General features: G+C 32.5%; 2 protein-coding genes across 2 annotated transcripts in view; one reads left to right on the forward strand and one right to left on the reverse strand.

Moving 5' to 3' along the window:
* The window catches only part of LOC118179627 (CD9 antigen-like), a 211,092-nt gene that overhangs the window by 149,195 nt on the left and 47,598 nt on the right, over positions 1–14,299 (forward strand). The window contains exon 2 of the mRNA XM_085815865.1: positions 6,366–6,560. Coding sequence (XP_085671991.1) covers positions 6,366–6,560 — 195 coding nt within the window. The remainder of the gene's footprint in view (positions 1–6,365; positions 6,561–14,299) is intronic.
* On the reverse strand, positions 10,003–13,328 carry LOC146997770 (uncharacterized). Its single transcript, XM_085815866.1, has 2 exons — positions 12,940–13,328; positions 10,003–11,972 (listed from the first exon to the last, which is right to left on the reverse strand). The coding sequence occupies exons 1-2, from the start codon at positions 12,982–12,984 to the stop codon at positions 11,643–11,645; spliced, it is 375 nt and encodes a 124-aa protein (XP_085671992.1). The 5' UTR covers positions 12,985–13,328; the 3' UTR covers positions 10,003–11,642.

The following is a 14,299-nucleotide window of genomic DNA, read 5'->3' on the forward strand; positions in this document are numbered from 1 at the left end:
GTAGTTCTTAAGCGAAAATATCTGCAAAGCCGGCGGACGTGTTCTTGCGTAGCTTTATCATAAAATTTAGCATTTATTCTGTGCAGAAAATCAGAAATAAGTTTCACTTTCAGACCAAATTTTTCTTTCTAACGTAGTATGGAGCTTCGGTGATTGTTGTAAGTACTTTTCATATGTAAGTACTTTTTATACAGTTTGTCATATGTCAGTACTTAGTGAGTATGAAATAAAACTTTTATTAATCATTGAGCATTTTTTAAAAATTTAGGCGGCAATCTTAGGAAAGTACTCGAGCAGCCAATGGCCTAGGAAAGGCCCTGCTCAAAGGAATACCTTTTTGTTTGACAGTGAGTTTAAAATTATTCCAAAAGTTGAGTTTCGCCAAGGAATCAAGCAGTGGTATGAACGTGCCAAACGTTGTGTTTGGTAATCATCGAAATTTGAGGCTAAGGAGTAAGAATGATATTTAAAAAAATTTTTTTTTTTTTTTTTTTTTTTTTTGTTCAACCAATTTAATCTTAAAACTTTGTACGCATACTGTGCATGAAAGTTTTAAACTACGAAACGTTTTGTAGATCGTGCTAAAGTGCGGATAACTAAAACCATCGATATTGATTCAATGGAAACTTAAACATGACTGTATTAGATAATTGGCGTAATACATAGAGTTTTGCACTTACCATTAATAAATAATGTTGGTTCGTCTATAAATTTCATTAAGCTGCATTTAAACAAAAAGATAAAAGAAAATTTTATCAAATATACAAAATCCAATTATTGATAATTACGATTACAGCATAAAAACGCCTTTGAAATAATTAATTCGAATTTGCAGTCACAGAATTAGGATTATACGAAAAATTTAATTATAAGCGGAACTTGCTTGAGAAGACGTCTATTCAGTTTGACATGCAATTAATTATAAGTAATTAACTCTCTTGATTTATAGATTTTCTGGCGTTCCATTTCGATACCTTAGTAGTCAAAATCAGATGCCATATTTCCTCAGAGAAAGGAGGAAGGTAAAATTCCTGGATGATTCTGACTTGTGTAATATCCATTGTGCTGCGAGATTGAGTCAACAATTAACCATTTACCTGTGGAATTTGATTACAGTTAGAATTTTGAGATCATTTGAAAAATGTGCATGTCTTGAGTAATTCAGTCTTGTATTTATTAAATAAACCTAAAACATATCCAGTTGGCTATAATTTATGACGGAATAATACCTCTGTTATTTAGCATTGCTATTTTGAACAGCTCGTTTTAAATATTTGATTTTATGTTCTATACATGGAATTTCGTGGGGATTGATTTTTAAACTAATAGGCCTTACGTAGCTGTTTGGTTTAAAACGTTTTCAGATATTAAATTAAAATTTGAGTCCAAAGAATAAATTAAGTTTTTTTTTTTGAAATTGAAATTTTCTCTTAATACGAATTTTTTTTTAAATTAAAAAAATTTTTTTTTTTAAATTTAAAAAAAAAATTTTTTTTAATGAACCCTTTTTTTTTTATAATAGTGATAGTATCCTTTTGGACATATTATGAAGCATAAGGGAGAAACCTGTGATATTGTTATATCTGGATTGCTGAATCCTCAATTTTTGACTGATTTAATATTTTTATGCCTTATCTACATTTACGAATGCTTCAATTCTTAACCTTGATCTCCGTTTCCAATTTTCCTGAATGTCCCGTCTTAAGTTCCGACCTTAGAGTATTATTTGAAAGCACCATAATATGTGCTCATTAAGTTATGTTGTGCGATGAATATCTGCGTCTAATTGGTAATGTGCAAATATGTAACTGTCAACACGCATGGCCGGCAAGGTGACCCGTTAGGCGCATGCAGTAAAATTACTCCATTAGTGCGGTGACAGGCATTGGTGACCGCACATAAAAAAAAAAAAGTTAAACTTAATTTAAAGTGCATCAAAATAATAAAATATTAATTATGTTTATATGTTATCACAAAATAAGCTTGAACACCAATAGTCATTTTTCAAACGATTGATATAAAATTCCATGACGATCAGTGTGTTAAGCGTATTAAACCGTTATCATAGCTGCAAGCTGAACGCGACAGCGCGTCGAAAGAAACATTTCTAGGAATCTTTACTCGTGAGATATCTGATTGGTTCACTTATGTGTACTTTGGCGAAATCCTACGTGAGACAGAGCTACAAGCGAAATATTTTCGACTCGGAGGCAAAATGCTTCGCGTGCATAGACGGCAAAAGACGAGTCATTGCTTCCAGTGAAATTGTTTCGGCTAGGGACTCTCCCGTTTAAACCAAAAGGAAGAGAACAAGAAACTCATTTATTGGAAAATCTTCTAGCGTTGCGTGTCACTATATATGACAACCCCATACTGACCTAACACATCCTATAGTTAGCTGCCGCTTGTTCGGGATTTTCTGCTTGATAATATTCCGGATATCTTTGATTGGAACAAGCCGACTGCACCAATCAACAGCGAATTTTACTATCATTCTACCAGTTCATTATCTTTTATCATTACATGTTCGGGAACCCAACAGTAAAGAATCTGATATTCACGACTCCTTAAATTTAGATCTGGCTTATTTGATTGGAGGGAGGATAATGCGTAATAAATTTGATCCTGTGGGACAGATCGTGACCTCATACTTTATAAAGATGTAATGGCTAGACTTTCGGAGAGAATTTAGTTAGAGAAAGTTCAGTCTAATAATTGGTTTCTACTGCACGAAAGTGCACCGTCACACAGTTATTGTACATTCTCGTCAAGCAGTATCTAACAATGAAAAGTATCACAACTCTCAATTACCTTCTTCTTCACCAAATGTATGCACCAGAAGGTTACTTCTTCTCTAAAGTGAAGTCTCACCTCATAAGTTTTTATTTGAAGTTATTATTATTGAAGAAAGTTGTATATAGCTATTGGGTGTTTTGCCAAGCCGGAAACCTGAAAGGTTAGCTGCGCAATCGCCGCAGTTCGGATTCATGATCTTTTGACTGTTAGCCTTTCTTACTACCAGTTACACCACATGAGCATGTAGTGGAAAAGGTAAAAGTTCCTTAAATATTTCTACGAAGGGGTCAAACAGCTGTAAAAATGTTACAAATGTTGTATAGACTTACAAGGATTATGAATATTGTTTTCCTTTCCTTGTGAATATTGTTTTAGTCATAAGAGTCTGCAAACTCATTTAGTAATTTGAAATTTAATTACTTCAGAATAATTAGTAAGTCGAAAGAATCTCTAGTCTTAAGCGCCCCTTTCTTTTTCTCTTTGTCTTTCTTTTTAATGGGCAAAAGGTAATTTTTCACAAAAATACAGTAGGCTCGAGGACACTGTCCTACATTATCCATTATTTAGTAGTTTTTTTTATTTTATTATTTTTCTTTTTAAAATGGTATAGTTTTTTAAAATTTAATAATTAAAAAAAAAGAAAGAAAAGCACAAATTAAAATACATATGCTTTATTAGAGGCTTCGCGACAAGACCACTCTGTGTATCCACATTCTCCAAGTTAACTTTTCTTACTATAATAACCTATATCATACAGTCGCAATCCTTTATAAATGCCATTAAAGACACGTTTTCCTCTTGATGATCGTCATAAATTTCCTGTGTCAAGATATCCTGCATTTCCCATAACTCATTGGACTCCAGTGCGAAATCTAGATCCAATTAAGGTGATAGAGGAGACTCGGTTACAAGTCACTTTAATCGTTTTTCTTAAACCCAGTAAGACGAAAACGACCAGCTGATAAATGGTTGAAGTCGTTTCTTGAATTTTACTAAGCTCGCATTCTATCCGGGTTCATTGCTTTTTACTCAGATGAAACTGTCGCGATTGGTTGACTGAGATCCAGCGAAGACAAATTGCTTGTGCTGACTATAAATATTTAAAGAGAGATTTCGGATTTTATGTCGCATTCTCCATCAAATATACTACTTTCTCTTATAAAATGCGTGTTGAAAGCAGTCTGGAATATTGAAAATTCTACCACAAACTGGTATTTCGCAATTTAAGACTCATATACTTTATTTCTGTTTATTCGTGTTATTTGCATCGAACTATTGTTTTGGGGTTAAATTGATTTCTGTATGTTTCGTTTGATTGTTCCTCACCGAGTGCAATGCAGACTCTCACTTAGCCGAACTCTATAGGTTTGCTCATCATGAACAATAAGAAAGTTACTATCATTAACCATCAGCATTAAACAAAACTGTCCACGGAAAATGCAAGGGAAAGAAAAATGCGTGGGTTTAGAACAATGACGTCAAGTAATGTCACAGTATTTGAGAGTTGGTTTTATTCTTAATAACACATAATTTAGTTGTACGTAATCCGAATATTGCTAAATATATGAATACTGGTAAATTTTTTATAATATGTAAATTGTTCATTCTTAAAAATAAATCAAGTGTGCAGCCATCAGTCTTCTACTTTACATTGTTACCTGTTGAAATACTAAAGCACAAATACAAAATAAAAGCAAACAGCATGTGCACCATGAAGTGAAAAGAAACCGGAACATGAAGAAACAGAAAGAGGAACAGGGTGCGAGCCGGCTCGAAAGCGAGAACTTTGAATACTGATTTCATTTTTGTAACCAATGGAACTTAGTCTTCAAATTAAACTGCTTGAAAATAGAGATGAATTGTTAACAGTATTTTTCTCTTAATCATTATGTGGGTTTGTAGAGTCATTAGGTATTTTGAAACCAGGAGAGATGAAAAATGAACATTACCCTCGCCAAGACTCGAACCGGGGATCTCTCGAGTACGCATCGAGCGTGCTGACCACTACACGACGAAGGCATTCTAAGAAGGCGGTAGAAATACCTTATATACTCCCACTTTTAAAGGGCGACTAGGGATTAGGGGACCCAGTCGCCAAATCCTGGTGGTGGAGAATCATCATCCACCATCTTTTTAGTTCAGACGCCACTGTAGAGTCATTAGGTATTTTGAAAGCAGGAGAGATGAAAAATGAGCATTGCCCTCGCCGGACTCTCTCGCGTACGCGTCGAACGTGCTGACCATTACACCACGAAGGCATATTAAGAAGGCAGGATAAATACCTTATAGGTTACCTCTAACCTCGTTTATTAACTTCTCTTGGATTAATTGTAATTTTGAGTTAACCGTGGTCGTTATCTCCGACATGACCCTGGCTGATTAGGAATTCACTTTAAATATAGCTTTTTCATAAATTCCTACATGAAATATGCCTTCGAAAAGTAGATAGCCTATGCGCTGCTGACGCTGTGTAGCTTATAACCGTCTAGCTTTGTTATAATATGTACCGGTTATGTTATACCGGAACGCATGGCTGCCATGTTATAATAAATTAAATTAATTTACCGTAATTTGATGAATTTGTTATTTTAAATTATTTTTGCCTGTCTGTATCTTTTCTTTACATTTGACACGTGAAAGAAATGTAGTGTAGTTCCAATTAATAAAGTGTTAACTGTCTTGTATATGAACTGAACCGTCTTTTAAAAGAAAGGTTAAGTTTATTTGTTGTGAAGTGATGGAAAAATTATTATTGTAAACAATCAGCGTATAACAAAACTGCCAACAGAAAATGCAGAAAGGAAAAGGAAAGTACGTCTGCTAGCAGCAGTGATAGGAAATGATGCCATGGCATTTGGAAGCTACTTTTTTCTGCAATCGTGCGTAATTTAACTGTACATTATCCGGTATATAAACACAATGTACGGCAAGAAAAGGTTTTAACCGATTTTTTTAACCCGAATTTGAATTCAATGACAGTATTCTGTTTCTTACCTTAATATTATAATTTAATATTATTAATAATTTAGCTTTTTTATTTCTAATTATGTTATTCTGTTTACAATGTGTCCTTTTTGTTTGAAATACGGATTTCGATATTATTCCAGGAAATCGGAAGGTGACTGACTGTATTAGTACTTATAAAAATTAAATGTCATCTGTATAAAATAACCGATGCCAATCTACTTGGAATAAAATTTTACATAAATTTTACAAGTTATAACAATAGTACATTTATAGGTAGAAGGAAATGAGCCATGTAATAACAATATACTGATTAATAACATGAATAATCTGAAGCCATCTAGATCAGTGCTCGGATAAGAGGAGGGATGCTTCCAACTGATGTGCCGGGTTTAATCCTTTAGATAAGTCATGGGTATTTATGAATTAGAGAGACTTTGCGCGTTACGGGCACTTGGATAATTGCTTTTATTATTTCTTTCTCTTTTATATTGTGTAATATATGCATATATTTCCATTTATTGATACAATTAATGACTATTCATATAATTGGAATTGAAGGTAAAGAAAAATCTCATACTCATAATCAATGTATTTTCTTACAGTTGGCCGGAATAGGTGTATTAGCTGTTTCTGTATGGTTATATATCGACAGTTCTGTGTATCTGGGTAATACAGATGACAGCTACATGTATTTCGTTGCCATTTTCATACTCATGGCAGCAGGGGCTATCATGTTCTTGATTGGTCTCCTAGGTTGTTGTGGAGCTTTACAGGAAAGTCCGTGCATGCTTGGAACGGTAAGTACTTCACCTTTTTTTTTCCCCATTTTATGGAATGCTTTTGTTTTGGTGTAATTTCTGTACTTTCAAATTTGTAGAACTTGATGAAATTTTGATATTAAATTTATTCGTGAACTTAACGAAAGATCAGTTAGCGAGTGAATTGAGCTTAATGAAAATAAAAGGCTGTCAGACAGTATATTAATAGTGAACATAATTATCAGAGGCGATTCGGGCTAAGCCACCGCAATAGCTAGTGTAAAAATGCAAAATTAAGCATGAGCAAAACTTATAGCTGTTTTGAAATCACGATCTCCTTCATCATTAGAAATAAAAGTAAGTAAATTAAAAAAAAAAAAAAAAAAAATTGTGTAGTTCATCTTGTTGATAAACAGAAGAATGGGGGGAAAAAAAAAAGAAATATTTATCCAACATTTAATACTGTATTCTAAAAATATGCTCCTTTGAAAATTTTGTACAATTTGTCTAAGTACAAAGAAAACGATGCTTAATAATAAAGTTAAAAAATAAATAAATTAAAAAAAGTGTGAAAGGTTTCAGATTTTAAATTACGTCCAAAGGGGCGTTTTTTTAACGTTTTGTGTGTTACCTTTATTTATTAAAAATCATGTTGTTCGCACTTAAACCATAAATTTCAGTTCAATAGCAATGGCGCAAAATAATTTTAAAATGAACCTATCTTAAGAATTTCCGATACACAGTTCCGCGCGCTGGAGATAAAAAGTTTCTCCCCCCGCCCCGTAGATTATTGCCATTGCTCGCTTTCAAATCGCTGAGTTTGTTAATCAAAAATTCGTTAAGGTTTAGAAAATATGAAATCGATCATAAAACAAATTCCAAATTTCAAATTTGGTCTTCCACATCGCCATATTCGTAGGAGGATTACGTCATTCAAAATTCGATGGCTCTATGTATCGTTGTTTTATCACAATGCGAGAAATATATATACATTTATGCAGATTTTTCGTTATTTAATTTCTTCAAATATAATGCAGGACTCTAACATTTGGTGGCAACAGTTTGAAAAGTGAAACGAGTATTTTTAGTGATTCAACGCAAAATCGCAAAACGAAAACAATAGTCCTTCAGGGACAAAGCCCGTTTGGACTAAAAATGATGCCACTGGTTTCCTAGTAATTCCCTGAAAGAAGTAATAAATAAGTGAAGTCCAGTTGCCACAACATTTTGTGCATCAGTTGTTTTTTATTTTTTAAACTTTAGCAGTATATTACTTTTCTACTCTTTTTTCCCCCTCCAGTTATTGTTGAAAATCTCTTGAAACTTATAAATAACAGCTATGTGGATTTCTTATTTGATATCTATATTTCTTATAAATGGACTTCATATTGCTTCTTTTGTTTACATTGTTAATACACAAGAAGTTATTGTTTCTAACTGGACTAGCTTTAAATTCAGATGTTAAAGGCTTTTTCATATTCGCTAACATTTGTATCAATATAATATTAGGAACAAACTGCTGGAAAATTGTTCTCACAAAACTGGATCCAAGCCCTTCGTCACTAAGGTGACACGTAATGTTCGATTCTCTTTCTGACTTGTGAACTAAATGAAGTGGATAAACATTTTATGTGTAGAGGAAAAATATCTCTTTTAGGAATTTTTAAAATTAAAATTCTACTACCTTGCTATGAAATAATAAAATTAAAGCAATTCATTTTTCTTCTGATTCACTACAAATTTTGAAAATCTTTCTGATGTACAATAAATTGCGTTGACAAAATATCTTATAAATTTTCAGTTATTATATAAAGAACTGAATTAAACTAAGGGATCGACTTTCTCGTATCTCAAACTAGAAAGGAGAGGATGTACAAAGAGAAAGGTTAACTTGTGTAATGCGTTTATTAATGCTGCATGAATAATAAAAAATACAATTTCAAATCTTTTTCCCCCCATTTTTTTTCTAAAATTAATTTTTTGTAAATGGAAATAAAAAAATAAAAAAAAACTGCGATTCTGATTGTTAACTACGTGTTACATGGCTGTGTTTACTTTCACCCAGTCCTTCACTAATGGCTCTGACTAACGTAAGGAGTTCCTTTTGGGAATTGTTTGAGTTTCTTCCAAGTGTTTACTTTCTTGTGTAAACAAAGATTTTGTTTTCCCTACGAAGTAATTAACTTTTAGCCATAAAAATTTTGCCGCGCATTAATGTTTATTTTATTTTTATGTGCATGTGTGTTCTAGTTAGCTAACAGTTTTTGTACACTGTCTGGCGCTTTATCGATCGAGACCAATTTTATTTTACTCATGGTGTGATTGATCTACTTTTGTTATACTGAATGTCCACAGTTCTTGAATTTGCATCAGTGTAATTGTGGGGAGGGGAGGAGGAAGAATTAGAATAATAATAATAATAATAATAATAATAATAATGAGGAGTATTATTTTGAACGTCTAATAAATGAGTAAATATTGAAACTTGGCTGAATGTGAAACTTAGAGAAAGGAACACAACTTGTGTATAATGAGTCATCAAACATTTATGCACAAGCAAACCCTTTACCATGACATGTTAATAAAAATTCAGTGACATACATATCTATAATGGTTTCTTAAAATAGACCATTAATTTGTGTTTGAAATGTATATGTATATAATAGTATCAGCAGGGCTCAACTTCTATGCCAGGACCTCGTGGATGGCCGAGGAGTTGGAGGAGGCTTCTATGTGTACTTAGGTAGATACAAAAGGTTTTGGCCTGTTTAGGCTTCTAAAAGGAATAGTGAAAATGTTAACAGTTTATTTCACAGCATGTTCACCTCCACACACTTTTCACATCGTTTTATGAGCAACTCTCTGCCTTGTGTTGTTGTTGTGACTAATCTCACTTGCCGGGAATAATCAGAATAAATCCACGAATTTTATCGTGGCAAGGCGACACCACCGAGACTTAAGAAGGCCGTATCACTGAAAAGTGACGTCACGGCAAGGAGACCCCCGTACCTTCGAGCGTCGGGAGGAAAAATGATCATTGCTGTTGAGTAGAAAGATACAACTTCCTTTGCGTCAGATCTGAAAGCGGCGTTTTGGCTAGTGTTTATATATTTTGTGCTTTTAATAATGAATGTTATTTTTTTCCTAGAGAATTGCAGAAAACCATATAGATAAAAGGAAACTATTATTAATTTTTATATTCAGATGGATAATATCATATCTTGTTTAGTCATGTTTACGTCGACCCAAATTTAATATATTAATTTTCTAGATTTTTTTTAATTTTCCAAAAAATTTCAATTCAGTATTTTAAAACTTTATATAATAATTATCTTCTAGCATCTAACTAGAAAGCAAAGTTAACAAAGTAATATTCAGTAGCATACTACTGGCTAAAAATATATTTACAAAAATTACCATTAGTTTCGTTAATCCAAAAAAGCCTAGTTCCATGTAAAGAAAAGAATGCAAAAAGTTTTGCGTCAAAAAACAAATTTTTATTAGCATTTCAAAGATTATAAAATATTAAAAATTCACAAGGAAAAAAACTCCATGTAGCAGATAAGTGACATAAACATGCTTTTCTTTAATACTCTTATTTTAATGCAATTATTTATTTAGTATTACTGCAGTTTTTAATTCCAAGAATAAATGATCAATTAATAGCATTATCCCATTTCTCAAAGCTCAAAACATTATAGAGCTTTAAAAAAGCATGAAAATGCCTTTTCAGTTGAGTATATAAAGTAAATTACAGGTAAAAAGCTAAAATAAAACTCAAATTTTAAAAACACTATGCATTATTCAAACAAATTACTGCACCACTGTAGCAAGTGAATTCCTTTCCATATAAATTTAAATGCTAGCAGCAAAAATTATAATAACAATACAATTAGCTTTATATGTATATTTGCACATTATTTATGCCTGGAGTTTAAAAAAATCATCTAAATAAATCCGATTTTGCAATAAATGAAATAACAATTACATTACATATTAGCACATTAGATGCAGCAAAACATTAAGGTTTCTACATTTAGAAAAATATACACATAAGAAATAAAGCATTGAAATAAAAGTAGTGCATTTCGTGCTTTATAAAATATATAAAGGAGGTTTGCTAAATCTAAAGCTTAATGTCGTATAAAAAGAATAAACTGCTACTTTGACCTTTCTATAGAATTCATTTTCACACATCTATAATAAATTCGCATGGTATCATAAGTATTGTTGATCATCATACATAATGCAAATAGCATATTATTTATATTAGTAGAACTGAAATTAAACTAACTCTATAAATATTTCTTTGCAAATTGTTTATGCTTATTTTTCTAGAAAAACGCCTAAAACTTAATTAATAATAAATAAATGTATACATTTGCATATTAATATTGCAAATATTATGGGTACACAAGTACTACCTCATACATCTTTATCTATCATTCTTAATCACACTAATCAAAACTAATAACACTACTTCCTCTTTTCAATTGTAACCAGAAATCGTTAAATACAATTAAAATATATTTAAGTCATCTAAATGTTTAATTAAAGATTAGATTTCCATTAAATCATGAAGTTTGCATATAATACAACAAAATAAATAATTCATTCAAATTTCCATAAAAATATATGTATATGTTTCATTAATATTTAAAACATTTTATACAAGCATAAATAAAACTTACCAAACAGTTACATAAACTTAAGGCCTTATTTAAACTGAACACAAATTATCTATTTTACTAGAGTTTGAAGCTTTCGTTTCCTTAAAGCACTTCTCAGCACATCATTCTTTTGATTACAGTAATTTTTAAGAAAAGTATTGCATGATGCTTTTATAACAAAATTTAGAATATTTTCTAAGGTTATTACATTGGTCATAGGTTATGCATTCACCGTCTATTAAAATTTGATACGTTAATGCCCATGCAAGAGATCGCTGATTGCGTACCTTTAAAAAATTGTCTTCATGTTCTTCAGATACTAATTTTTTTACTACAATATAGGTATATGATACGGCAGTTATTACATCTGGTTGTGGACATAGCAATCCGCCTCGGTCCATATTCAGTATGAAACGATATTCTTCATCCAATTCCAAAGTTTTGTCTAAAGTTAGGTTTCCCGACAATACTCACATTTCACAGTCTTCAGAAATCTATATACGCAATATCCAGCGAGATATGTTATGAGTGGCATTACATTAATAGAATCCAGTTCATTTGGAGTTACTTGTAACGTACAGAAGGCACTAATAAAATTCTTGTCAGTATTAATGAGGTCAATATTATCTGTATCAAAACTTCTGATTTCAATTTTTCCAGGAACAGCATTGCATGCTAGACGAGGATGCTGTAAAACTGCTGTCACTTTTCTGCCAGTTCTTTCATCGTAGATTTCTGAAACTCTTTCGATGTCACATGCAGCAAAATGAAGCTCACAGACCTAATGAAATAAAAGAGACAATTAGAATCCTCATAAAAATTCTATAAGGAAAAAATTTCTTTTTTTTTTAAACTTTCTAAAATGTTGTAATAGGTGTATTTAAGTAAAAAATATTAGCTTAATTGAAAATCAAGAATTTTCATTAATCAGTAAGTTCAAAAAATTTCTTCTTATAACAAGAAAACAAAATATGGTTATTTTAAAATTTGATGGTTTTGCCAGATTCTTTATTAGCTTAAATTCGAAGCTAAATTTTAGGGAACATATACTTTTAAAATATTTATCATTATAGTTCAAGAATATATTTAATTGAAATTTTCTTCTTTTGTTTACCTTTTTTTAAATTATAAATACAGTTTTGACTAATGTACTTCATAATGTTTTACAATTGGTCTCTTTTAACTATTACTGAATTTGAGAACGGACGTCAATTGTTCAGTTTTTATGTGAACTAAGTATTAAAAATATTTTGGGCCTAAAATGCTACATTTTTAATACATATTATAATTAATATTGGAGTTCTCTTATGTCAATATCACTCTAGATTGCTATGGCATGTTCTAAATATTTGTTAGTTACAATACTTAAATTATTTAACCATTTAATTAACATTTTCTAAAATTAACGATTCGTAAAAAGATTAGAATTATAACTAGGATAATCATGAATTTTTTCATTACAAATTTATGTTAACCAAAAAGTGTTTTATTATTCAGTTGTGAAAGGTGACAACTGAAATTTTCAAATCATCTGACATTTTGCATACAAAAATATACAGCTAATTTTTTTTCCCTCTTAATTCTTTTGAAAATATTTCTTACCTAGACCAAAAAATTCAGTTGCATAAATACAGTGAACGATAAAATATATAGTGAATGATATAGAATACATTAAAATAAATAATGAGCAGATTGATATTTAGTATGATAGACAGTAATCAGTAATCAAGAAAACATATGTTTCTTACCCTAGAAGCTTTCGTAGGCTGGACGTTTTTTCGATGGATCGCCATTATCCATTTCTTTCGAAGATCTGGATCCCTTGGGAAACGAAAAATTGACACTTTGGGCTGTCCTTTTTAGTTTCCTTTACATCCAGGGACGCAACATCTAGCTGGCATGATGTGTGTCTAATCGAAAACGTAAGCGTAAAACAAAAGGAAGAGAAAAACGTTTTCTACAGGAGATACAAAAATACAGCAATGGCGAACGGTCACACCATGACTACTGAGAGCTCGTGAACATATCAGTCAAAGGTCAAGGCTACGAGTCGCAAGAGGTCTCCTCATCGTGACGTAAGATGACGTAGCGAGGGGAGTGATACGGCCTTCTAAGTCTCGGTGGTGTCGGGCAAGGTTGCGTTTATCGTTGAGCCTTTGGCACCATATAGGTGACAGCACGATTTTGCCCAGTTCCACCCCAGTCTTGATGGAGTGCACCCCAAAGGACAAACCAGGGGTCTGCCACGCCTCTTTCCCTACCACCAAGCCAACGACAGAATTTGCGTGCTCCAATACCACTAAGACACTATACATTTTCAACATCCGTGCCTTCTCTGGAATTCGAACCCGCGCCCTTCGCTGCGATAATGAGAATCACGAAAAATTATACCCTATTCTCTGCCCTTAAAAATATAATTTGAAGGTTTGTCCTCAAAATGTTCTATAACTTTTCATTTATTGTTATTATAATCTTAAATATCTTTTCACGAAAACGAAGCTTCCCGATATGCATTTGATTTCTGAGACTTGGAACGAAAACAGAACAGCTGGTGAAAGGAGGTTCTCATGAATCCTCCTCTGTACCTCCCTTGAATAGGTACTGTGTGTTTAGGCTCAGCCACACAGATAAAACGTTTGTCGTGGAGCTCTGCGTTCAAGTATAGATGCATACCGCTCGAGATTCGCGCGGAGAATGACGTCTTACGCTAGCAGAACGCAAAAAATGACACAGGTAAAAATGTATTTGTTAACAAAATCAACGCAAAGTGCTAATTTGCCTCAATACAGTATTCACAAGAAATGTTCAAAACTGTGACCACTAACAGTAATATGAACTACAGCTGTGATTGGCTGGTAATGCAGCGGGTAGAGGGCGGTAGTGAGCCGAGAAAACCGCGAGCTAATGCATAAGCGGAAGAATGCCATTCGCAACTGTAACTTCGAGCGTGATGGGTGAGTTTACGCATAATTAAAAAAGGCTCACATGCATCTAATGTATGGCACTGCTAATGGAAACGGCAGAGCAGCGCTACGGTTGTACCAGGAATATCTTCCGAACAGGCGTATGCCGAAGCACACAGTGTTCGAGAGGTTGCATCGGTCCCTG

This window comes from Stegodyphus dumicola, chromosome 4 (assembly GCF_044657685.1).
Source record: "Stegodyphus dumicola isolate Sdum_Otavi_A_Nest chromosome 4, ASM4465768v1".
Classification (NCBI taxonomy): Eukaryota; Metazoa; Arthropoda; class Arachnida; order Araneae; family Eresidae; genus Stegodyphus; species Stegodyphus dumicola.